Source organism: Hyla sarda, chromosome 11, assembly GCF_029499605.1.
Source record: "Hyla sarda isolate aHylSar1 chromosome 11, aHylSar1.hap1, whole genome shotgun sequence".
Taxonomy (NCBI): domain Eukaryota; kingdom Metazoa; phylum Chordata; class Amphibia; order Anura; family Hylidae; genus Hyla; species Hyla sarda.
This window is the reverse complement of record NC_079199.1, coordinates 16,145,252-16,170,883: the sequence shown is the minus strand read 5'-3', so window position 1 is coordinate 16,170,883 and position 25,632 is coordinate 16,145,252. Positions and strand designations below refer to the sequence as shown.

The following is a 25,632-nucleotide window of genomic DNA, read 5'->3' as shown; positions in this document are numbered from 1 at the left end:
CTATTAGACATGTAGGGGGAGATTTATCAAAGGATTTAGACTGGTTTTTCCCCATCTAAATTTGTCGCACAGAAAGTCGTAGTTTAAATATGTGCGACTTTTTCTTTAAGGGATTTTTAGAACATGATGCATTCTGGTCTATTTTAGACGGAAAAATGCATTGGTGCTCAATTTATCAATAGTGACTTTTCAGCGACAAGTCGCGTCGGCTGAAAGTACGCTGAAATGTCAGACCATGCTGGAGCAGGTTTAAAGATTAGCTTTCACTAAATTAAATGTCCCTATTCCCCCTCCCCATCTGTCCCTGACACTAACTACATCTATCCCTGTCTTTATTTTCCCCCAAATCCCCTTAAAAATACCTTTTGTGGCACAGCTGAAGGAGCTCAGAGTTGAGCTCTTTGGTGAGAACAGGAAGTGAGCGGCCCCAGCAGGCGCGACGTCATCTGAAGCCTGGCCGGGGCTCGCTTCTGCCCATCTCTCTCTCCCATGCAGCTCGCACGCTGCAATGAATGAGGAGAGGGAGATGCAGGGGGGCGGGGATATTTAAATTCCACGCGCCGCGCCTGTACGAGGGCTGTGCTCGCTCATTGCCTGTATAGGAAACAGGCAGAGAGTGAGCACAGCGCTCGTGCGCGGCGCACAAAATTTAAATATCCCCACCCCCCTGCATCTCCCTCTCCTCATTCATGTGAACGCGCACTCTGGACCACACTGTGCCACGCTGCCCGGCCAGCGTTGGTCCAAACGTAATCAACATAATTAGGGGAAAAGTAATCCTGAGCCATATAGGGTGACACCTAGTGGCCAGGTTTTCAAATGTAAAAAAAAATAAAAAATAAAAAACATGTAAAACATTATTTTTTTTTTTAAATAAAATATATTAAAACATTTTTCTTTTTACATAATGTATTTAAGAAAAAAAAACATTTTTCATGAGAGTACCCATTTAAATACAGTCTAAAGCGGACTAACATTGGTCTATATTGATGAGGGTCATGGACAACTTTGATAAATCTCCCCCATAGTTTAGGTGACTCCTAGCATAGGTCATCACTTTAGGATCAGTGGGGGTCCAACCTGAGACCTCTGTTAAAGAGTCAAAACAGCACCTCAACAACCAGCTGCACAGGGGCCTTCACCACAGCTCCATACAAGTGAATGGGATCAGCTGCACAGGGGCCTTCACCACAGCTCCATACAAGTGAATGGGATCAGCTGCACAGGGGCATTCACCACAGCTCCATACAAGTGAATGGGATCAGCTGCAGCTCCCAGTGCATAAAGGTGGCCATGGGTTACTGTGCAATAAAAAGGAGTGAAGGGGAGAATGAAGCAGTCGCTTCACTCTCACGGTCAGGATGGAAAATACACCTTTAGGGCAGGGTCACATGAAGTGGATCTGCATGGGGATCTTGCAGAAAACAAGTAGCAGAAAATCTGCAATCAGAATTTATGCAGTGGATTCTATTGCTACCCATTGAAATCAATGGATCCAGTTTGTGGGGTTTCCAGAAGCGGAATTTCGGCTGCATGAAAACCTGTTGCGGATGCGCTACGTGTGACCATACCCTTAAAGGGGTTTTCCAATACTTCTTTAATGGGGTACTCCGCCCCTGGCATCTTATTACCTATCCAAAGGATAGGGGATAAGATGTTAGATCACCGTGGTCCCGCTGCTGGGGACCCCGGGGATCGCCGCTGCGGCACCCCGCCATCATTACTGCGCAGAGCGAGTTCGCTCTGTGCATTATGACGGGCGATACAGGGGCCGGAGCAGCGTGACATCATGGCCCCGCCCCTCATGACATCACGGCCCGTCCCCTTAATGCAAGTCTATGGCAGGGGGCATGACGACTGCCACGCCCCCTCCCATAGATTTGTATTGACGGGGGCGGGCCGTGACGTCACGAGGGGTGGAGCCATGACGTAACGATGCTCCGGCCCCTGTATTGCCCGTCATTACGTGCAAAACGATCTCGCTCTGCGCAGTAATGATAGCGGGGTGCTGCAGCAGCGATCCCCGGGGTCCCCAGCAGCAGGACCGCGGCGATCTGACATCTTATCCCCTATCCTTTGGATAGGGGATAACATGTCTAGGGGCGGAGTACCCCTTTAATTGGTGCAAGGTGAGGAAACAAAAATCCAGCTTACCCTCTCCAATATGGTGCACGGATCTGTGCCCGGCAAGGCTCACAGTGATGTGAAGACGACGACGATGATCCAGCACTTCACGAAAGACAGCTTTATTGAAGATCACATCACACTGTTAAAACCGACCATACCACAGACGCGTTTCGAGCACATGCGCTCGAAACTCGTCTGATGGTATGGTCGGTTTTAACAGTGTGATGTGATCTTCCATAAAGCTGTCTTTCATGAAGTGCTGGATCATCGTCGTCGTTTTCTTTAACCCCTTAAGGACCCGGCCATTTTACACCTCAGGACCCGGCCATTTTTTGCACATCTGACCACTGTCATTCTAAACATTAATAACTCTGGAATGCTTTTAGTTATCATTCTGATTCAGAGATTGTTTTTTTCGTGACATATTCTACTTTAACATATTGGTAAAAATTTATGGTAACTTGCATCCTTTCTTGGTGAAAAATCCCAAAATTTGATGAAAAATTTGAAATTTTAGCATTTTTCTAACTTTGAAGCGATCTGCTTGTAAGGAAAATGGATATTCAAACAAATTTTTTTTTTTATTCACAAATACAATATGTCTACTTTATGTTTGCATCATAAAATTGATGAGTTTTTACTTTTGGAAGACACCAGAGGGCTTCAAAGTTCAGCAGCAATTTTCCAATTTTTCACAAAATTTCCAAACTCACAAATTTTCAGGGACCAGTTCAGGTTTGAAGTGGATTTGAAGGGTCTTCATTAGGGATAGACCGATTATCGGTATGGCCGATATTATCGGCCGATAATCACATTTTGGGCATTATCGGTATCGGCAATTATCTTGCCGATAAGCCGATAATGCCCCGCCCCCCGCACCGCCCCCACCGAACCGGGACCGCCACCCCCTCGACCCGCCGCACCGCACCTCCGACCCACCGCACCGCGTCACACCCCCACCGTGATGCTAGGCGGTATACCGCTATGGATTTTTTCCCATACCGCTATACCGGTCGGGCCCCTCCCCCACCCTCCGAGTGAATAAAAAAATTAAACTTAACCGTAATGGGGGTGGTGGCGGCGGCGGCCTATGGCCCCGCAAAAGCCACTGCAGATCATTGATTTAAAGCGCACGCTTTAAATCAATGATCTGCAGCGGTGTCGCGGGGGGTTAAATAGCCGATAACTTATACCGATATTCCGGTATAAGTTATCGGCTATCGGCCCTAACCTGCACCGATTATCGGTATCGGCCCTAAAAAAAACGATATCGGTCGATCCCTAGTCTTCATATTAGAAATACCCCACAAATGACCCCATTATAAAACTGCAACCCCCCAAAGTATTCAAAATGACATTCAGTCAGCATTTTAACCCTTTAGGTGTTTCACAGGAATAGCAGCAAAGTGAAGGAGAAAATTCACAATCTTCATTTTTTACACTCGCATGTTCTTGTAGACCCAATTTTTTAATTTTTACAAGGGGTAAAAAGGAGAAAATTTTTAATTGTATTTGTAGCCCAATTTCTCTCGAGTAAGCACATACCTCATATGTCTATGTAAATTGTTTGGCGGGTGCAGTAGAGGGCTCAGAAGGGAAGGAGCGATAAGGGGATTTTGGAGAGTACGTTTTTCTGGAATGGTTTTTGGGGGACATGTTGCATTTAGGAAGCCCCTATGGTGCCAGGACAGCAAAATAGCCCCCACATGGCATACCATTTTGGAAACTAGACCCCTTGAGGAACGTAACAAGGGGTACAGTGAGCATTTACACCCCCCACTGGTGTCTGTCAGATCTTTGGAACAGTGGGCTGTCCAAAAAATTTTATTTGCACAGTCCACTGTTCCAAAGATCTGTCAGACACCAGTGGGGGGTAAATTCTTACTGCACCCCTCATTACATTCCGTGAGGGGTGTATTTTCCAAAATGGGGTCACAGCCTCCTGTGCAAATGACCTCAAATGTACATGGTGCACTCTCCCTTCTGGGCCTTGTTGTGCGCCCCCAGAGCACTTTGCGCCCACATATGGGGTATCTCCGTAGTCGGGAGAAGTTGCATTACAAATTTTGGGGGGCTTTTTTCCCCCTTTTACCTCTTGTCAAAATGAAAAGTATAGGGCAACACCAGCATGTTAGTGTAAAAAAATAATTTTTTTTACACTAACATGCAGGTGTAGACCCCAGCTTCACCTTTTCATAAGGGGTGAAAGGAGAAAAAGCCCCCCCAAATTTGTTAGGCAATTTCTCCCGAGTATGGAGATACCCCATATGTGACCCTATTCTGTTGCCTTGAAATACGACAGGGCTCCAAAGTGAGAGCGCCATGCGCATTTGAGGCCTGAATTAGGGATTTGCACAGGGGTGGACATAGGGGTATTCTACGCCAGTGATTCCCAAACAGGGGGCCTCCAGCTGTGTCAAAACTCCCAGCATGCTTGGACAGTCAACGGCTGTCCGGCAATACTGGGAGTTGTTGTTTTGCAACAGCTGGAGGCTCTATTTTGGAAATAGTGGTGTACCAGATGTTTTTCATTTTTATTGGAGAGGGGGGCTGTGTAGGGGTATGTGTATATGTAGTGTTTTTTACTTTTTATTTTATTTTGTGTTAGTGTAGTGTAGTGTTTTTAGGGTACAGTCACACGGGCGGGGGATTACAGCAAGTTTCCCGCTGCGAGTTTGAGCTGCCGCACAAAATTTGCTGCATCGCAAACTTGCAGCCTGATACTCACTGTAAGCCCACTGCCCATGTGAATGTACCCTGTACATTCATGGGAGGGGGAACCTCCAGCTGTTGCAAACCTACAACTCCCAGGAGGAACCTTCTATCAGTGCATGCTGGTAGTTATAGTTTTGCAACAGTTGGAGGCACACGGGTTGGGAAACACTGAGTTAGCAAACAGACAATGTTTCCCAACCAGTGTGCCTCCAGTTGTTGCAAAACCACAACTCCCAAACATTCTCAGGCATGCTGGAAGTAGTAGTTCGGCAACATCTTTAGAGCCAGATGTTGCCGAACTACAACTCCCAGCATGCTTGGCGTTGTAGTTTTGCAACATCTGGAGGACTACAGTTTGCAGACCACTAGTACAGTGGTTCCCAATCTGTGCCCTTCCAGATGTTGCAAAACTACAACTCCCAGTATGCCAAAACTGTCCAGGCATGCTGGGAGTTGTAGTTCTGCAACATCTGAAGGGCCAGATGTTACAGAACCACAACTCCAGCATGCCTGGACAGTAAGGGCATGCGGAGGATGTGTAGTTTTGCAACATCTGGAAGGGTACAGTGGTCTCCAATCTGTGGACCTCCAGATGTTGCAAAACTGCAACTCCCAGCATGCCCAGACCCCAAGGGCTGTCTGGGCATGCTGGGAGTTGTAGTGTAAGGGGACCAGATGGAGCAGTCCAGATCGCTTTACGGCGGTTTGGACTGCTGCAAAGGTCCCGCGTCGCCGCTGAAGATCCACTCACCTGTCGCCACCGCCGCCGGGATCCGGGTCTTCAGGGATGAGGTAAGTACCGGGGCCGGGCCCCAACACTCCCCCGTCCCCCGCCGCGTCCTCCGGTCTTCCTCCCGTTCTCTCCGGACTTCCAGGGGCCGGGCAGGGCGGGAGGAAGTAACCCCCCTGAGATTGGTCGGTTAGCTAACCGAAGAATCGCAGGGGATAGGAGGAGGTGGCAGGCTTGCCACCTCGCTCCTATTCTTTAGCATGGTCCTGGCTGTCTGTGACAACCGGGATCATGCAAAATTACTGGGCAGTCGGGTCCCAGAGACCCGATCAGCCCGGTAACGCCCCCCTCGGCGTTTGCCCTGGATGCCTGCTGAAGCATTTCAATAGGCATCCGCTTCCAATCTCTGCCTGGCGCGCGGCAGGGACCGGAAAACGCCATGACGTACTCATACGTCATGGGTCCTTAAAGCCCAGGGTGCGGAGACGTATGCATACGTCATGGGTCCTTAAGAGGTTAAAGGGGTACTCCAGTGGAAAGCCAATTTTATTTTTTTTTTAAATCAACTGGTGCCAGAAAGTTAAACACATTTGTAAATTACTTCTATTACAAAAAATCTTTACCCTTCCTGTACTTATCAGCTGCTGTATGCTACACAAGAAATTGTATTTCTGTATGGAGTTCTTTTCTGTCAGGCCACAGTGCTCTCTGCTGACACCTCTGTCCCCATCTGGAACTCTGAGGTTTGCTATAGGGATTTGCTTGTACTCTGGACAGTTCCTGATAGGGACAGAGGTGTCAGTAGAGAGCACTGTGGTCAGACAGAAAAGAACTCTAGAAAGAAATACAACTTCCCGTGGAGCATACAGCAGCTGATAAGTAAGAAAGTGTTAAGATTTTTTAATAAAAGTAATTCACAAATCTGTTTAACTTTCTGGCACCAGTTGATATAAAGAAAATAGTTTTCCACCGGAGTACCCCTTTAATTGGTGGCCTGTCCACAGGATAGTGATGGCATTGTGTAACTGTGGCTCATGTCCCATTGACTTTCATGGGAGCTTAGCTGCAGTTACCCAGCCCCATCACTATGCAATAGACGACACAGGGTTTCTGGCCCCATTTACTATATAGTGTGGGGTGCTGAACAACCAATTTATTTAGCGACCAACAGCCTGCTGCCCAGAAAATAAGCCCATGAGGTCACAGAACAGAGATCGCCGTGACCTGGGAAGTGAATTGCGACCCTGACATTCATCATAAGTGATGACAGATAAAAGCTACATGCCATCACCCTGAGACGGGAACACCCTTTATAATAGCATTCCAAGGCAATGGAGTACACTCCTACATGCACGTTCCCTAAGAATCCTTCACTTCACTTTTCCCTTCAGACTTGCATCCTTGTTAGATAAATTAAGATATTTTCGAACAGGATTTACTACTAGGCTTTCACAAATGGCTAAATAATTTACAAGGACGACTGATAAAACATACAGAGGGACACAGGGCAGAGATGTCAATTATTCACGGATGTGATTTTTCTCACCTGTCCTGGGTTCCGTCATCGGTCTACAGACTGTCCATTGATTCTGATGGGGGTCATACCTCTCGATGCTGGATAGGTGGGACACTCCATTGTGTCCTCCCACTACAAATATAAAGCCCAGCATCACGCCCACTCCAAAATTAATCCTCTTATCGGCCATTGGAGCCACCATCTCCCAGGAGTCTTTTGCCGGGTCGTAACGTTCCACACTAGGAAAAATTAAGAAGGGTTATTAATGTGAGACAAGAACCAGTAACATTCATGCCATTCTATTGCCTCTCCTGATATGTCTATTTAATAAATACTTTCATGTAATTTCCCCAGTGCACCAAACTTTTAAAGATAGGTAACTAATAACTGGTCTAAATTAAAACTAGACAAATTTTCAGACAGACGTTTTAAAGACAGTCGATCTAAGTTTGCACTAGGAATTAGATGGTTGTATAAAATCTCTGCTTTTATCTTACTCTGAATAAATTGACAGATGGGTATTAGCATTCAATAGGTTGTGAACCTACACTACTGTGCTTCCAGCGGTTTCAAAACTACAACTCCCAGAAAAGGCACGCTGGAAGTTGTATTTCTGCAACAGCTGGAGGCACACAGGTTGGGAAACACCACTCTGCACAGTCTGACATTAACCAGTTGTCAAGTTATTCAAAAAAATTCCATGAGGAATGACGTATACAATACAGAGATGAAAAGAAAAGGATACTCCAGAATTATATATAGTAGTGAAATGTTATCTTTATATACAATGCAGTAACACATTTCGTGTACGAAAACACAGCACATATGATTATATGTCCATAAAAATTTGTAAATGTGGTTGTCCAGCAGGATATAATGTATTTATTTTTTTGGACAGATTGGGTTAAAACAAAAAAAAAAAAAAAAAAAAAAAAAAACACATTCACCTTATTGATCCTGCACTCATATCCACTTCCTGGTTCTGTCTCAATACACAGGAAATGTTGGCTCAGCCAATCACTGGCCTCAGTAGTGTCCAGCCAATCCTAATGCGGAGAATGAACCAGGAAGTAGAGATTAGCATGGACCCGGTGACTATCATGATGGGAGAGAGGGGTCAACAATGAGGAGTGTAACCCTTTATGGCCGAAACGCGTCACATCCTGTCTTACCTGTGATCCATGTAGCGTCCAGAAATAAAGATGGCATACTGATCTGTTTATCGAGCTGGAGCCTTTCATCTTTTGCTTCTGATGTTTCGTGTGTAGTCCACACCATTCTCCGTGCTCGTGTCGTGGGCACAGAGCTGATTAGCACTCTCTCTTTAATTATATATATATACACACACACACCTCTTTGAAGGACTGTTTCGGATTATCTCCCCAAAAAGTAGGCGATTTTCCCCCCCCCCCCCCCAGAAAGAGCACCACTCTACGCCAACCCCTTAAAGACTTGCATTTGTACTAATACAACATCGGCTCCTCTCATTGCTGGTTTCTATTTACATACAGGCGTCGTTTCCCTAACAACCATATATTAATAGGCAGATAATGACATCCCTCGTTGATTATTACCAAGAGGATTGAAATGCTCATATAGCTACTACAAGGTCACCAGAAGTCACTATGTGTACACTTACCTGTTCATGTGAGCGGGGCCATAGCCTCCAATAGCATAGATCATACCATCCAGCACAGCACCTGCAAAGCAACTTCTAGTTTTAATCATGGGAGCGACCAGCTGCCATTCTTTCGCCTTCGGTATATATTTTTCAACAGATTGTAAACATGACTGTCCATCGTATCCGCCTAAGGCATAAAGTTCTCCCGCTAAGACCACTGCCCCGAGGGTGCTCCTGCACTCATTCATTCTCTCCACAGACGTCCACGTGTTGGTCACTGGGTCCCAGCACTCCACCGAGCTCTCGTGCTTCCTGTAGTTGATGCCCTGTCTCACGTGAGTGGCGATGCCCCCGACTACATAAACCTTCTGGTCAAGAGTGCACAGTCCAAACTCATACCGGGGGGACCCCAGGGGGGCCAGGCCAATCCAAGAGTCGTCCTGTGGAAAATACATCTCCATGCTGGAAGAAACAAGAGAGCGTTAGCCGGACATGAATAAGTACATTTTATTAGCTAAAGTTTAGTAAAGGGGTACTCCGGTGGAATTTTTTTTTTTTTTACATCAACTGGTGCCAGAAAGTTAAACAGGTTTGTAAATGACTTAAAATCTTTACCCTTCCAGTACTTATTAGCAGCTGTATGCTACAGAGGAAATTATTTTCTTTTTAATTTTTTTTGTCTTGTCCACAGTGCTCTCTGCTGACACCTGATGCCCATATCAGGAACTGTCCAGAGCAGGAGAAAATCCCCATAGCAAACCTATGCTGCTCTGGACAGTTCCTGACACAGACAGAGATGTCAGCAGAGAGCACTGTGGACAAGATAAAAAAAAGAAATTCAAAAAGAATAGAATTTCCTCTGTAGCATACAGCTACTAATAAGTACTAAATGGATTAAGATTTTTAAATAGAAGTAATTTACAAATCTGTTTAACTTTCTGGCACCAGTTCATTTAAAAAAAAGTTTTCCACCAGAGTACCCCTTTAATGAAAGCAGCTTCAAATAAGGAAAACACAACAAACATATTATCCTATTATTATATAATAGAACAACGTTTCCCAACCAGGGTGGCTCCCGCTGTTCTAAAACCACAACTCCCCAGCAAGCCCGGACAGCCTTCGGTTGTCCGGGCAAGCTGGGAGCTGTAGTTTTGCAACTGTTGGAGGCACAGTGGTTGGGAAACGCTGTAATAGAAGGATATCCTATCACTTTATGGTGGGGAGGACTTAGTGCTGGGCGGTATACCAGTTCATAGTACCAAATTTTTTTCCTGCACGATATGAATTCTTCACATACCGCAATACAGGTTGGGCCCCTCCCCCCCCCTCAAATGGATGAATTATCAGCCGCAGCATGCTGTCCCCACATCAGGGAACTAATTATATGTGACCTGCGGGCGCTGTTCTGCTTCTCTTCCCTCCCCCCAATGAATTATCAGCCCAGCGCTGTGTTGTCCCCCGCAAGCGCCTCATCCTCCTGCGAGTTGTGGGCCGCCAGCGCTGGAACTCTGTACTGTACTACAAATTCCTTGTGCCCGGGCTGCAAAAATAAACACAAACTTTTACTCATCGTCCTATGTTCCCCCGTTTCTCCGGTACCGGCCTCACGCTGGGGATGGGAACGTCACAGAGCCATCAGCCTATCACCGGCCGCAGCGATGTTCCGCCTCGGCCGGTGATAGGCTGAGCGCATTGTCATCTAAGGAGCTGGCCGGCTTCTTACATGACAGTGCGCTCAGCCTATCACCGGTATGAACCGTTAAATCGCGTATAACTTACAAAAATACCGTGATACACATTTTTGGTCATACCGCCCAGCTCTAGGAGGACTCAACTCTTAAACTTGCACAACTCTTACTAATTTATTAAGTAAGTATGATCATTTACGTAGGAGGACGATCTATAATGGATGGGAGCTGCCTAACATTTCATTAATAAGATTACATTGGGAGAATCGGCAGATGCTGGAGGGATCTGGAAGTGGTTAATTCCACTTTCCCTATGCAAATAAACAAGCATGCTTATGGAAGTTAAGTGCATACGTTTATGGGGGAGTTAGGTGAAATAACTGATGGCCGAATATTTAAAGGGGGCACTCCGGGGAACTGAAACTCATTCCCTATCCACAGTATAGGGGATAAGTGTCTGATCGTGGGAGGAGTCTGACTGCTGGGACCCCCAATAATATCCTGTATGGCGCTCCACTCCTTACTAGTCCCCGGCACGCTCCCGTCCCCAACCTCAGATGAACGCAGGTGACGGCCGACTCAGCCAATCAGCAGCTGAGGTGGACTGTCACTTGCACTCGTCTCGAAAGGTGGGGGCTGGAGCGTGCCGAGAACAGGTAAGGAGTGGGGTCATATTCCTGCTCATTAAATATTAAGACAGCTGGAACATTTTCTCAGCTAAATCAGCAGTGAGACTGTTCTAAAGGTAACTACTGTGACAGAAATGCTTTTCTGCCTTAAAAATCTAATGATCAGTAATATGAGCTCCCCCTCTTCACATCAATGGTCTCTCTCGGAGCAGAGAGGAGAGGAGGGGGGAGTAGACTGCATTCAGAGAGCTACAAGGGAGACAGCTCTGCTCATATGGAGAAGTCTGTGCAGCATATTAACATTATATAATAAGCTCATTTATTATACTTTTTAAAACCATAAACAGGTTGTTTCTTTCGCCAGACAACCCCTTTAACATACCCTCAGTGAATTGGCAATAATCGGCAATAAGCAGTAGGGGACGGATGGAAGGGAGTATGCCTGCAGGATCAGACTACACATGGTATGTTTGTAGTCTGTTACCATGAGATGTAGACACAAAGCAGAACATTTTAAATCAAAACTACTTACAAAGTAACCTAATTTTCTATTTTAGATTCTCTGAATCAATATCTTTATAAAATAATGTGGACTTCTCCTTTAAAGGAAACCCTGTCACCTGTTTTAATGCTTCCCAGTGTTTGGGCAGCATAACACAGGTGCAGTGAGCGGGGTCCCAGAACTCTATGATATGCTTAAAGGGGTATTCCGCCCCTAGACATCTTATCCCCTATCAAAAGGATAGGGGATAAGATTTCTGACCTGCAGCACCCCTGTGATGTCACGCCTCCTCGCTCTGTGGCTGATGACGGGCGATGCAGAATATGGAGTATCGTGCCGTCACGGCTCCGTCCCCATGTGACATCACGCCCCACCCCCTCAATGCAAGTCTATGGGAGGGGGTGGCAAGAGGGGGCGGAGCATGACAGCACGAGGGGGCAGAGCTGTGACGTCATGATACTCTATCCCCTGAATTGCCCGTCAGCCACAGAGCGAACCTTGCTCTGTGCAGCTGAGAAACAGGGGTGCTACAGGAGAGATTGGTGGGGTCCCCAGCGGCAGGACCCCCAAATCAGACATCTTATCCCCCATCCTTTCGAAAAGGTATTAGTTATCAAGTTTAAAAATATATGAAAAAACAGTTTACAGGTTCCCTTTAATTGATGGGACACACATGGTCACTTACCTTTCTAGGCAATTGAACAGTCCAGCTTTCCCTCCCACCGCACATAGCACTTTAGGAGCACAGCGCGGCTGTGTCTTTAGCACCGTCTGATGGGAAAGTCTATGTTCAGGCATAAAATGGTATTTCAGAGCTTCGTTCAGTAAGTGTTTACACGTGTGGTCATCGCGTATAAGGTGGTTAGCTTCATAGAGGCGGGTAAGAAATTTGACACTCAGCAATGGCAACCGGACACAGTGGAGCAACTGCGAGAGGAACTTCTGGCGCTCCTGCACGTCGTACTTGATCCAGGCTTCGAGGGCATAAAACACACTTTCCTCATTCACAACATTCAGACAGTCATTGGAAACGATTTCGTGTAGCTCAGAATTTGTCAGCTCGAAAAATTCTTCCGTCTGACAAACGTCTTCAAAGTTCTGACAAATGAACTTGTTGGCAGCTAGGTAGAGTTCATGGCAGCCGTAGGTTTCGGCGAAACGGGAGATCCCAATGCAATTGCCCACGTCAAGCTGGCTCTCCAGGAACGCACAGCATTCCTTCAGCACGAGCTTGATCTGCAGGAGGTTTGCGGCTGGAAGAAGGGATTCCACCGTTTCCTGGGAGATGAAGACGGTTCCGGTGTAGGCGTACTCTATGATGGCCTGGAGGGCGGCCTCGTCGACACACTGGAACTCCACCTGCGAATTCTCTTTCTCCAAAAGGTTTCCTGTAAACATGGCTTTAAAATAAGGGCTGATGCTGGCGAGCACCACTTTATGGGCGTGTATCTTGACATCACCCACCTGGAGGACAATATCGCAGAGCTCGTGGTGCTGGCGGAGGAGGTTCAGGCCCTGCAGAAGCTGTTCTGAGTGCAAGTGGGTAATGTTGGCAAGCATGTAGGACTGAGAGGACTGGTCCATCTGAAAACACAAGCAAAACAGATCACATTGTCAGGTGCTTCACACTTCTTTATGTTAAAGGGGTACTCCACTGCTCAGTGTTTGGAACAAACTGTTCCGAACGCTGGAGCCGGGAGCTCGTTACATCATAACTCCGCCCCCTTGTGACATCACACCCCGCCCCCTCAATGCAAGTCTATGGGAGGGGGCGTGACGCTGTCACGCCCCCTCCCATAGACTTGCATTGAGGGGGCGGAACCTGACGTTACGAGAGGGCAGGGCTATGACGTCACCAGCTCCTGGCGCCGGCTCGAGCTTTCGGAACAGTTTGTGCCAAACGCTGAGCAGCAGAGTACCCCTTTAACTAGGTTACCCGGGAAGTAGACATTCATTAAAGCGTTATTATAATTTAAGCAAAGAAGTTATTCTTTATATAGCAAAATATACTTTCCATTATCTATAGTTCTCTTGCTCTCCTTGCCGTCATTTAAAGGAAATCTACCAGCTTTTTATGCTGCCCAAACCGCGGGCAGCATGAAACAGGGTCCAGGAACATGATGATCTACTTTGATACCCTTTGATCTACTCTAATACACTACTCTGAATCATAGTGCTCCGGGCACCGTGATGTCATCTGCGCCCCGTTTCCTCCATATTTAGAATTCCCCTCCCGGCTTGCTTGGCCTGTACTGCGCATGCACCGTTTCCTGGGTACACCGGATCGGCTTTCAACAAAGATGACGTCAGCAGGGTTCATAGCTCCACCCATGCCCCAAGCAACTCATTTGCATATACAGAAAAAGATTAATTACGGCGGAACGGAGGGACGGTTTGGGACGCCATATGTATCATTTTAAAATCAGTATCAGCCGCACTATAAGCCTGTATGATAGGTTAGTGCGGGTGATACCGATGACAGATTTCCTTTAAAGGGTAACTCTCCTTAAAATAGATTTTTGCTATTGCACTCCTTATGGTAAATAAAAAATATTTCTAATATACTTAGTTTAAAAAAAAATTAAGTTTTCAATGTTTTATTTGTGCTTAAAAAAAAGATCAAGAGCAAATTTACCCCCATCTTATACACAGACTTAGGACCAAGGGCCAAACACAGAAAGTGCAGCCTGGAGTGCTGATGGGGGGGGGGGGGGTGTCCAGCCTCATCCAATCATAGCTCCTCTCACACTTAACTGCCATATGCTGTTGGTTGGACACCCCCCTCAGCACTCCAGGCTGCACTTCCTGTGTTTGGGCTTTGGTCCTAAATCTGTGTCTGAGATGGGGGAAAATGTGCTCTTGAGCTTTTTTAAGTACAAATAAAACATAGAAAACTTCATTTTTTTTAACCAAAGTATATTCGAAATTTTTTTTATTTACCATAAGGAGTGCAATAGCAAAATATTAGTTTTAATGAGAGCGCCCATTTAAACTAGGATTTCTCTGAAATGCCCAAGGATGTGTATATGTCAAAAGCTTTTTACAGGTACCCTTTAAGACCATGTTAACAAAGGGAGGAAAATCTGCAATATTTATATCCAAAACAAAGTGAATGAGATTTATAAACACATTTTATCTACATGACGCAGAAAAAAATCCACACGGAAACGGATGTGCGGTACAGATTTTAAATCTACAGGAAGTCAACCTCTGCTGCAGAATTTCTCCAGCATCTGCAATAAAATGCATTGCTGTGGCAGGAAAAAAATCCCTAAACTAGCTGCGCCAAACCCACCAGTTTCAGCAAAGCCAGCCGACCGGCTAATGTGGGTGCCCAAACCATCCTGACTGTCTCTTCACCCCTGTAAACAAAAGGATCAGAAATAATTAAATTCATCACTCAGGATGGATTTCAACATGTCTGATCCTTTTGTTTACAGGGGTGAAGAGACAGTGTCAGAGGCTTAATCTCATCCTCCTACTGAGAATACATGTGCACACGGCGGGGGGAGCAAAATGGCGCAGGGGAGGATCAAGGGAGGGGAAATTATGTGGTTCAAGGGGGTAGGAGGAATGAAGTGGCACATGGGGGAGGACAAAATGGCACAGGGGAAAATAAAGGGTGGATAAAATGGCACAGGGGGTGATAAAGGGGCATTGGAGAAAAAAAGCACAGGGGCTGATTAAGGGCTGAATAAAATTACATTGGGGGGGCTTCCACATTTCTAATGCTAACACTGGATACTGGTACAGGGGTGTGGACATTTAAAAAAAAAAAGAAAAAACTACTTGTCCACGGGACTAAAACAGAGCAAAATCTACTTGTCCCTCATGACGATCCACTTGTCCGGGCCAATTTTCGGTACCATTTTGGTATTCATCTGACTTTTTAATAAATTTTTAATTTTTTTTCTGGGATATTATAAAAATTGCAATTCTGTGGTTTGGTATTTTTTTTTACATTTACGTCATTTACCGTATGGGATACATAATGTTATATTTTAATAGTTCGTACAATTACGCACGCAGCGATACTAAATATGTTTACATGTTTTTATGTAGGAAAAGGGGGTGAGTTGAACTTTTAACATGGAAGGGGTTAATGTGTGTCTTTTAAACATTCAATTTTTTAATTTTTTTTTAATTTTATATATATATATATATATTTTTTTTTTACACTTTATTAGACTTTTAGGAGGATTCATTAGATTCTTCATACAGATCAATAGAGTTCTATTGAACTTCACTGATCTGTGTGCTCTGCGATTGATAGAGCCTAGTCCAGCCAGGATCTATCAGTGACAGAGCCACGGACACCAGGGAAGCAGAGGTAAGCCCTCCGGCTACCTCTATAGTGGATCCCACCGCGCGCTATCGCCCTGCGGGGGGGGGGGAATCCACCTCACTAGCCCACCAGGGAGCATTCACACATTCACATGTCCCTTTAGACGCCGCTGTCAGCTTTGACAGCGATGATCTAAAGCAGTGGTCTCCAACCTGCGGACCTCCAGATGTTGCAAAACTACAACTCCCAGCATGCCCGGTCAGCCAACGGCTGTCCGGGCATGCTGGGAGTTGTAGTTTTGCAACATCTGAAGGTCTGCAGGTTGAAGACCACTGATCTAAAGGGTTAATAGCCAGCCACGGCAATCACCGCATGCTGGCTATTAGGGGCAGTTTGAGGTGGAAATTTGGGGAGGAGCGGTCGCAAATCTGCACGGGTTGCAAATTTCCATCTAACAGCGGCCCCCGGCTACTGAGAACAGCTGAGGGATCCATACAGACTGCTGAGCGCTGCCGCAAAAAAAATTCACCTGCCCGTTGCCCGGAACTGCACGTCCCGGGCGTCGGGCGATGGGAATTCCACATCCCTGCGGTATCATGTCGTGCATCATAGAATGTGCAGCGTGATACAGTATGTGCAATAGGCGTTACAGGGGTGTGTCCCCAAATTATGCACGTATAAAAAGGGTGTACCCAACATGAAAAGTTTGGAAAGCTCTGCCCTAAACGGAGCCGAGGAGATCAGCTTTAGAAAAGGGTAGTCTGGGATTAGCAAAAAAAAAAAAAAGGGTCTCTTTTCCCAGAAACAAACCCATCCTCATTCCACTGAATGCTGCAATACCAGATTTAACCAAAGAGCTGCGCTGTTCCTGTAAAGTAATGAAAATGTCATGCAACCCCTTTGATTATATGCAGCATTTCTAGTCTACATATGCGCATAAACACACATTAAAGGAGGAATCCAGCAAAAATAAACGTATCCCCTATCCATAGGGGATAAGTAGCTACCGTAATTGCCGGGACGGGACCTGTCGCTCAGTGATGAGTGTGGGCTGCTGCTGCATTCATTTCTATGGGAGTGCCAAAAAGAGCCGAGTCCGATAGTCAGAAATCACTCTCATAGAAATGAATGACGGGCATCTACCAGTAGACGACATGCGCTCCTCATTAACGGAGTCTGGGTCCCGTCCTAGAAATTGCTGAGGGTCCCGGCGCTCGGACCCCCCACGATCAGCTGCTTATCTAAGATATAATATTACTTTTGCCGGAGTTCTCCTTTAAATGCAGAACAGTATGCAGAGTTTATAAACCGCACTCACTTCCTATGTCTTACCCCTACTCGTCTCCTTTTAGAATTCATCTGAATTTCCTCTTTGTTCCTCGCTAAGTGGGCAGCACGCACCACACATCACTACAGATGTAGCAGAGCCGAAACTTCATTTACACCGATCCCGTTTCAGAGTTATGTAAATTGCTGGGATTACTTAAAGTGATCGGTGCTGGATTCACTGCTCAGTAGCCTTTGGCTAGGTTCAGAATACGGAATCTCCGCCTGCAATTCCGCTTCTAAATTGCAGGCAGAAATTCCGCTTACTAAAATGTATAGTGTAGTGAATGGGTTTCCGTTCACAAATTCACACTTCGGAATTTGTGAAGTGGAATTTGTGAACGGAAAAACCGCTTGGAAATTTGCTCTTTCTTCAGGCGGAAATCCGCGCTGAACACATTGCAGTAGGGATCGACCGATTATCAGGATTTTGGGCATTATCGGTATCGGCAATTACATTGCCGATAAGCCGATAATGCCCCGCACCGCTAACGCCCCCCCTCCCAACCCGCCGCACCGCGACCGCCCCCCCTACCCACCGCGTCGCACCCCCCACCGTAGTGGTGGGCAGTATACCGGTATGAACTGGATACAGTTTTTTTTCTCCCATGGTATGGATTTTTGCCCATACCGCTATACCAGTCGGGCCCCTCCCCCACCCTCCGAGTCAATAAAAAAAAATTTAAACTTACCCGTAATGGGGGTGGTCTGGGCCATCCATCCTTCGTGTAGTGTCCGGCGGCATTCCGGGTGGAGGGTGAACCGGTCCGGGCTGTCCTTCTTCTCCGGGGGTGCTCTTCTCCACTCCGGGCAGGCTCCGGCCTAGTACGCTGCATAGATGCCGCTACACTGTGATGTCAGGTGCGTCGCTGCGCACGGGCGTCACTGCGCAGCGGCGTCTATGCTGCGTTACTAGGCCGGAGCCTGCCCGGAGTGGAGAAGAGCACCCCCGGAGAAGGACAGCCCGGACCGGTTCACCCTCCACCCGGAATGCCGCCGGACACTACACGAAGGATGGATGGCCCGGACCACCCTGACAGGTAGGGGGAGAGAAGCGGGTGGTGGCGGCGGTCTATGGCACCGCAAAAGCCACTGCAGTGCATTGATTTAAAGTACCCGCTTTAAATCAATGATCTGCAGCGGTGGCAAGAGGGGATAAATAGCCGATAACTTATACCGGAATATCGGTATAAGTTATCGGCTATCGGCCCTAACCTCCACCGATTATCGGCCCTAAAAAAAACAATATCGGTCGATCCCTACATTGCAGTCTATTGGAGACCGCAGTGTCCGCACGGTCCTAGCGCCGACTGATTCAATCAGGGCTTTCTGCACTCGGACTCTCTGGGCGGAAATTTTCTGCCCGGAGATTCCGTAGTCTGAACCTAGCCTTAGGATTCCCATACACTGTTTCCCAACCAGGGTGCCTCCAGCTGTTGCAAAACTACAACTCCCAGCATGCCCGGACAGGGCATGCTGGGAGTTGTAGTTTTGCAACAGCTGGAGGCACCCCGGTTGGGAAACACTACCATACACCTTGCCGCTTCATTTACTAAGGGTTTTTCGAGAAGATATTGTATGGTTTTATGTGTTGTGCGCCAGAACTTCCGACAAAAAAAATAAATAAATAAAAAACCCTACTAAGGCCACTTTCACACTACAGGAGGTATCATCCTGCTTTTTTTACTGCCGTGATTTTACAATAACAGATGAAAAAAAAAAAAAAACGGATAATAACTGATGACCATCATCCGTTCTTTTTTATGTTTTTTTTCTTAAAAAACCTGATGTTGTTCTGTTCATCCGTTATTACCAGTTACATCAGTTTTTTGTTTTGTTTTTTTGCTTTTTTATCAGGTTTTCAACCCTTTTTTGTAAAGCTGTACTGAGCATGCTCAGTACAAAAAAACGGATGTTGACAAACCTGACAATAACTGATGGTAGCGGATGTTTTTTTCTAACATCCGGTTTCCCATAGACTTCAATGTTAAATTTTAACGGCCGTTTTTTCCCCCCATTATTTTAGCTGGACCAAAATTTAGTGTCGGCAAAAATAACTGACATAAGTAAAAACGGACATGTCTGATGCAAAAGAATGTTCAAAAAATCCCATTGACACGAATGGGACTTTTTGCCGGCCGTTTTCAGGACTTTTTGCCGGGAGTAAAAACAGAAGTTTTTACAGGTGATACCTGTAGTGTGAAAAGGGCCGAACTCTTCACTTTACTCAGAAAACCCTACAAAGGGGAGTGAGCATCAGGGAAAAGGGCCGTGTCTCTTAAAAAAAAAAAAAAAATTACAAAAAAAAACTACATATTTGAAAGCAAAAAGTAGGGAAAAGCCGCCAATTTCAAGATACAATAGTAAATACCGTGGAGACATACCTGTCAAAAACAAAAACCCACAAACAAAACTACACTCTACTCTTAGTAAATGAGGGCCAATATATGTTTCCTGATCCCTCTATACATATACCTGGGCTCGGCCAGTGTTTCCCAATCATTGTGAGTCCTGCTGGTACTAAACTACAACTCCCAGCATGCTTTTGCAACAGCTGGAGGCACCCTTATTGGAAAGCACTGCCTTAGGGCTCGTTCACACAGGCGGATTACCTTTGGAAAATCTGCAGCAATGTTGGCCCACCTCGGCCGGTGATGAGCTGAGCGCATTGTCATGTAAGAGGCCGGCTAGCTCCTTACATGACAATGCACTCAGCCTATCACCGGCCGAGGTGGGACAACTGGTACCGGAGCAACGGGGGAACGTAGGAAGGTGAGATAAAGTTTATTTTGTTTAATTTTGCAGCCCGGGCACAAGGATAGTACAGTACAGTGCAGCGGCTGATAATTATCTGTGTGGGAAGGGGGGGGGAGGCAGCGCTCGCGGGTCACATATAATTAGTTCCCCGATGTGGGGGAAAGCTCGCTGCAGCTGATAATTCATCCATTCAAGGGGGGGGGGGAGGGTCCATCCACTATAGCGGTTTGGGAAAAATTCATATCGTGCAGGAAAAAAATGTCGGTATTCGGTATGTACCGGTGTACCGCCCAGCACTACATGGTAGCCACCCCCTTTTTCAAATTTGCAGCAGGAGATCCGCTGCGGGTTTGAAAAGGAATCAGCTCGTGTGAACGAGCCCTTAGTGTGCATTCACATGTGCATATTTTCTGCTGATCTGCTTCAGCAGATTTTTCTGCCCACTGAAGTCAACGGGAGGCAAAATCCGCTGAAGTAATGCTGCAGCAGAAACACACCCTAAGCGTACAGTCACACGTACAGGATCTGCTGCATATTTTGTGCAGCTGATTTTGCTGCATATTAACTTCAATGGGTAGCAATATCAGCTGCAGAAAACATGCAGCAGATCTTGTACGTGTGAACGTACCCTAAGGGCGAGCGGATCCACAGTGTATTTTACGCTGCAGATCCGCTGAAGTACAGGGTGCCTTTAGATGTGCCTGCTCGGAGCGGCAATACGCTGCTACGAGCAGACACACTTCGATGTGGGAATCACCGCGCAGTATACTCGCACATCACGGCTGCTCTCGGCCTAGCTCATGGAGCGGCCACAATGGGTGCGAGTAAACTGCGCATACGCGGCGACTCGCACATCACAGCAGTGTGACTGCTCATAGCAGCGTAATGCTGCTCCAAGCAGGCACATTTAAAAGGCACCCTGTAGTGATCTTTCGGCAGCGGATCCACAGCGTAAAATACGGTGTGGATCCGCTAGTCTGAATGTAGCATAAGGGTCTATTTACATGTACAGGATCCTGCGCAGATTTGATGCACAGGATTTGTAACTGAATATTCGAAGATGTGCTCAGTCATTTAGTTTACACAGAAAATCCTGTGCATCAAATCTGCGCAGAATACTGTATGTGTGAACGTACCCTTAGGGAGTTAATCCTGCTGACAACTGCTTTAAAAAAACTAAAAAAATTAATAATAATAATAATAATAATAATAATAGAGAGGTTTTTCTACCGGTTGTAAGTGCTGGGCAATATACCGGTTCATACCGAATACCGGTGTGTTTTCTCTGTACGATATGAATTTTTCCCTATACCGCAATACCAGTCGCCCCCCCCCCCCCCCACATTGAATGAATTATCAGCTGCAGCGCTGTCCCCACATCGGGGGACTAATCATGTTACCCGCAGGGGCTGCTCTCCTTCTCCTCTGAGCCGCGGGCACTGGAAATGAATGAGTTGTGAGCCGCGGGCGCAGGACGGAGAACGGAAGCAGTCACCTCCCCCTGCAAGCACTGATAGCCAGTGGGTCACGTGCGCTGCAGAACTTCTGATCAGAAGTTCTGCAGCGCTCGCGGCCCACTGGCTTTCAACGCTTGCAGGGGGAGGTGACTGCTTCCGTTCTCCGTCCTGCGCCCGCGGCTCACAACTCATTCATTTCCAGTGCCCGCGGCTCAGAGGAGAAGGAGAGCAGCCCCTGCGGGTAACATGATTAGTCCCCCGATGTGGGGACAGCGCTGCAGCTGATAGTTCATTGGGTTGAAAGGGGGGGGGGGGGGAGCAGAGCAGCGCCCGCGGGTCATATATGATTAGTTCCCCAGCGCACTGCAGCTGATAATTCATTCGAGGAGAAAATGAGTGAAAAAAATTTAAAAAATACCGTCAAATACCGTGGAACCGCCATAAGTTTGATACACATTTTTGGTCATACTGCCCAGCACTACCGGTTGTTACACATTTTGTGTGATTTCTTTTCCGATTTGCAGTTCGATTTTGTTACTCCGGACGTTATTTCTTACTAATGGATGCAAGTAATGAACTCACACGTTTTAGCATTTTAGCGTTTTATTTATTTTTTTGTTATATACATTGGGGGAGATTTATCAAAACCTGTGCAGAGGAAGAGTGGTGCAGTTGCCCATAGCAACCAATCAGATTGCTTCTTTCATTTTCCACAGGCCTCTAAAGAGGCCTGTGGAAAATGAAAGAAGCAATCTGATTGGTTGCTATGGGCAACTGCACCACTTCCTCTGCACAGGTTTTGATAAATCTCCCCCATTGTGTGCACTGATGGCAGCTTTTTCATAGCCACTTTACTTTGCCAAAATATGCCCTTATTTTTTTTTTGTAAAAATACAAAAATAAGACTTGTACTTTGTGTGCCTAAAGCTCGTTCACACTACGAAAATATCCGTGTGGGTTCCACCTTCCAGCGCACGCTCCCATTGATTTCAATGGATTTTTGCCACGCTCAGTTTGTACTTTAGAAATTTCTGTGACAGAACGTTTGTCGCAAGTCTGAATTTGGGTAAAATATTTACCGCATTTAATCTTCTGGCAGAATCTGCCTGAGAAGTCCCTCTTATAAATGGAATGGCGTTACGTCCGCGCCAAATAGCCGCAGACATAAGTGCCGATTCCCGATCATTTCTGTTCTGTGCAGAAGATTGCAGACCCACAGAGGAAGTCAGCGAGGAAAATGTCCTCAGTGTGAATGAGCTCTAAGTGCCTGTTCACACTACGTAATTCCACTACAGCCGCCTCCTATTGTCTTCAATAGGATTCTGCAGCACCAAGTTCCAGCCGAATTTGAGGGAATTGTCGTCAATGGTGGCAGTGCATGTCCTAGCTCCAAAGGATTTCGGAGGGGCCGCTGCAGAACGGTATATATTCCTGTCAGAAACCCCATAGTGCGGCGTTTCCCAACCAGGGTGCCTCCAGCTGTTGCAAAACAACCACTCCCAGCATGTTGGACTATATAGTAGTATATAGTATAGGTCAGTGTTTCCCAACCAGGGTGCCTCCAGCTGTTGCAAAATTACAACTCCCAGCATGCCCGGACAGCCGTTGGCTGTCCGGGCATGCTGGGAGTTGTAGTTTTGCAAAAGCTGGAGGGCCTACTGTAGATATAGTATATTATACAGACCCCTGTCCATCCCAGAACCCTGACTCACCTTCCCAGTTGCTGCAGGGACCGTCCGGGGAGGGTGAGCCGGGCCATCCATCCTTCCTGTAGTGTCCGGTGGCATTCCGGGTGGAGGGTGAACCGGTCCGGGCTGTCCTTCTCCGGGGGTCCTCTTCTCCACTCCGGGCAGGCTCCGGCCTAGTAACGCTGCATAGACGCCGCTGCGCAGTGACGTCCGTGCGCAGCGACGCACCTGACGTAGACGGCGTCTATGCAGCGTACTAGGCCGGAGCCTGCCCGGAGTGGAGAAGAGGACCCCCGGAGAAGGACAGCCTGGACCGGTTCACCCTCCACCCGGAATGCTGCCGGACACTACAGGAAGGATGGATGGCCCAGACCACCCCCATTACAGGTAAGTTTAATTTTTTTTATTGACTCGGAGGGTGGGGGAGGGGCCCGACCGGGATAGCGGTATGGGCAAAAATCCATACCGTGGGAGAAAAAAAAAAAACGGTATCCGGTTCATACCGGTATACCGCCCAGCACTAATATATAGTAGTATATAGTATAGGTCAGTGTTTCCCAACCAGGGGTGCCTCCAGCTGTTGCAAACCTACAACTCCCAGCATGCCCGGACAGCCAACATCCTAGCTCCGAAGGGCCCGCTGCAGAACGAAATATATTCTAGTCGGAAATCCCATAGTGCAGTGTTTCCCAACCAGGGTGCCTCCAGCTGTGGCAAAACTACCGTTGGCTGTCCGGGCATGCTGGGAGTTGTAGTTTTGCAACAGCTGGAGGCCCCCTGGTTGGGAAACACTGCACTAGTGAAAACAAGCCCTAAGACTGTCTTTGCTGCCCATAGCAACCAGTTGGAGCTTAGTTATTAGTGATGAGCGTCAGGGGCCATTTTGGAATTTGCAATATTTCACAAATATGTGGACGAATATTCGTCCTATGTACGCGAAATACGCATATTTGCTATGTTCGTTTTTTTTTTGTTTTTTTTTCTCCGTGCGAAAATTCATAATGAAATTCGCATAGTACACGATTATATATTTCACCTAAAAGGAGGGAGGGATCAGTGTCCAATCTGGAAGTGCCGATATTCGCATAATAAAATAAATAAAAAATTCGTCATTACGAATCTATATCACTATATTTTAAATATTCGCAAAATCTCGAAGTGCCGCTATTCGCTGTAAAACTTCTCATTTCGAATATTCGCGCTCAACACTATTAGGTATAACCTATTCTAGAAGTAAAAACAAAAGCAAAAAACTGTCATTGGGTGCAATAACCGACAACCAATCAGAGCCTAGCTTCTATTTATGTTACACTGGACTCTAATTGGTTGCTATTAGCAACAGAAAAATAATCAGGGCTCAGTTTTTATTTCTTATGTTGCTATGGATTAATAGGCTCTGATGAGTTGCTATTAGCAACAGACAACCAATCAGGACTGAGTTTTTATTATTTATTCTTCTTTGACTTAATGGACTGATTGGTTGCCTGTTGCTAATAGCAACCAATCAGGGCTCAGCTTTTATTTTTCTTATGTTGCTATGGACTTTGATTGGTTGCTATTAGCAACAGGCAACCAGAGCTAAGCATTTAGGGGGAGATTTATCAAAACCTGTCAAGAGGAAAAGTTGCCCATAGCAACCAATCAGATCGCTTCTTTCATTTTTAACAAGGCCTCTGCAAAATGAAAGAAGCAACCTGATTGGTTGCTATGGGCAACTTTTCCTCCCCCCTTATTTCTTATGCTACTATGAAATAATTTTAGTTCTCATAGGTTGCTATTAGCAACAGACAACCAATCAGGGCTCAGCTTTCATTTCCTGACCTATTATGATAACTGAGGTCTGACTGGTTGCTATGGGCAACAGCTCTGATAAATGAGGCCTGTGGTGTACGCCCACTCCTCCCTGGCATCTCCCATCATGGGTGGCAGCTGTCCCTTTTCTGGCGCACATCCCTGACCCTCATCCTCCCCACTACCACCCCCGTCATCCTCCACCCCGCTGACCCGGGCACCCCGTCCCTTACCTGTGTCACCCGGAGGCAGCAGAACACACACAAGCTCTCCTCTCCTGTCACAACCCAAACACAGCGGAGAGAGAGCGCGTCACTTCCAGGTCAGGACGGCCCCGCCCAGAAAAAAACACACACAGAAGCGATCTGTAATGATCTGTAATGGAGGCCGCGCCACAGAAACACTACAACTCCCGGCGTCCAAGGCGGTGGCGGGGCAGCGGGCCACGTGACCAGGGGCGGCGCCTGTGCAGCTGTTGCTATAGGAGCGGGTGATAGACAGCAGGAGTGTGCGCGGGAGTGTGTGAGGCGCTGGGTAGTCATGTGACTTCCCCACAGGCTGGAGGCGCAAGGGATTGTGGGATCTCCTCTTCTATGTAGTTGACTTCATTTCCAACCAGAAGTAGTGAACCTAGGGTTTCCCAACCAGGATGCCTCCAGCTGTTGCAAAACTACAACTCCCAGCATGCCCGGACAGCCGTTGGCTGTCCGGGCATGCTGGGAGTTGTAGTTTTGCAACAGCTGGAGGCACCCTGGTTGGGGAATACTGATTCCACCACTTCGTGACCAGGCCCATTTTGG

General features: G+C 46.8%; 1 protein-coding gene across 1 annotated transcript in view; it reads right to left on the bottom strand.

Moving 5' to 3' along the window:
* Positions 1–25,308, bottom strand: part of KLHL28 (kelch like family member 28) — a 28,895-nt gene extending 3,587 nt beyond the window's left edge. Inside the window, exons 1-4 of the mRNA XM_056546265.1 lie at positions 25,066–25,308; positions 12,214–13,112; positions 8,728–9,171; positions 7,119–7,327 (exon numbers count right to left, since the gene is read on the bottom strand). Coding sequence (XP_056402240.1) covers positions 7,119–7,327; positions 8,728–9,171; positions 12,214–13,112 — 1,552 coding nt within the window. The 5' untranslated portion in view covers positions 25,066–25,308. The remainder of the gene's footprint in view (positions 1–7,118; positions 7,328–8,727; positions 9,172–12,213; positions 13,113–25,065) is intronic.
* Positions 25,309–25,632: the final 324 nt, after the last annotated feature.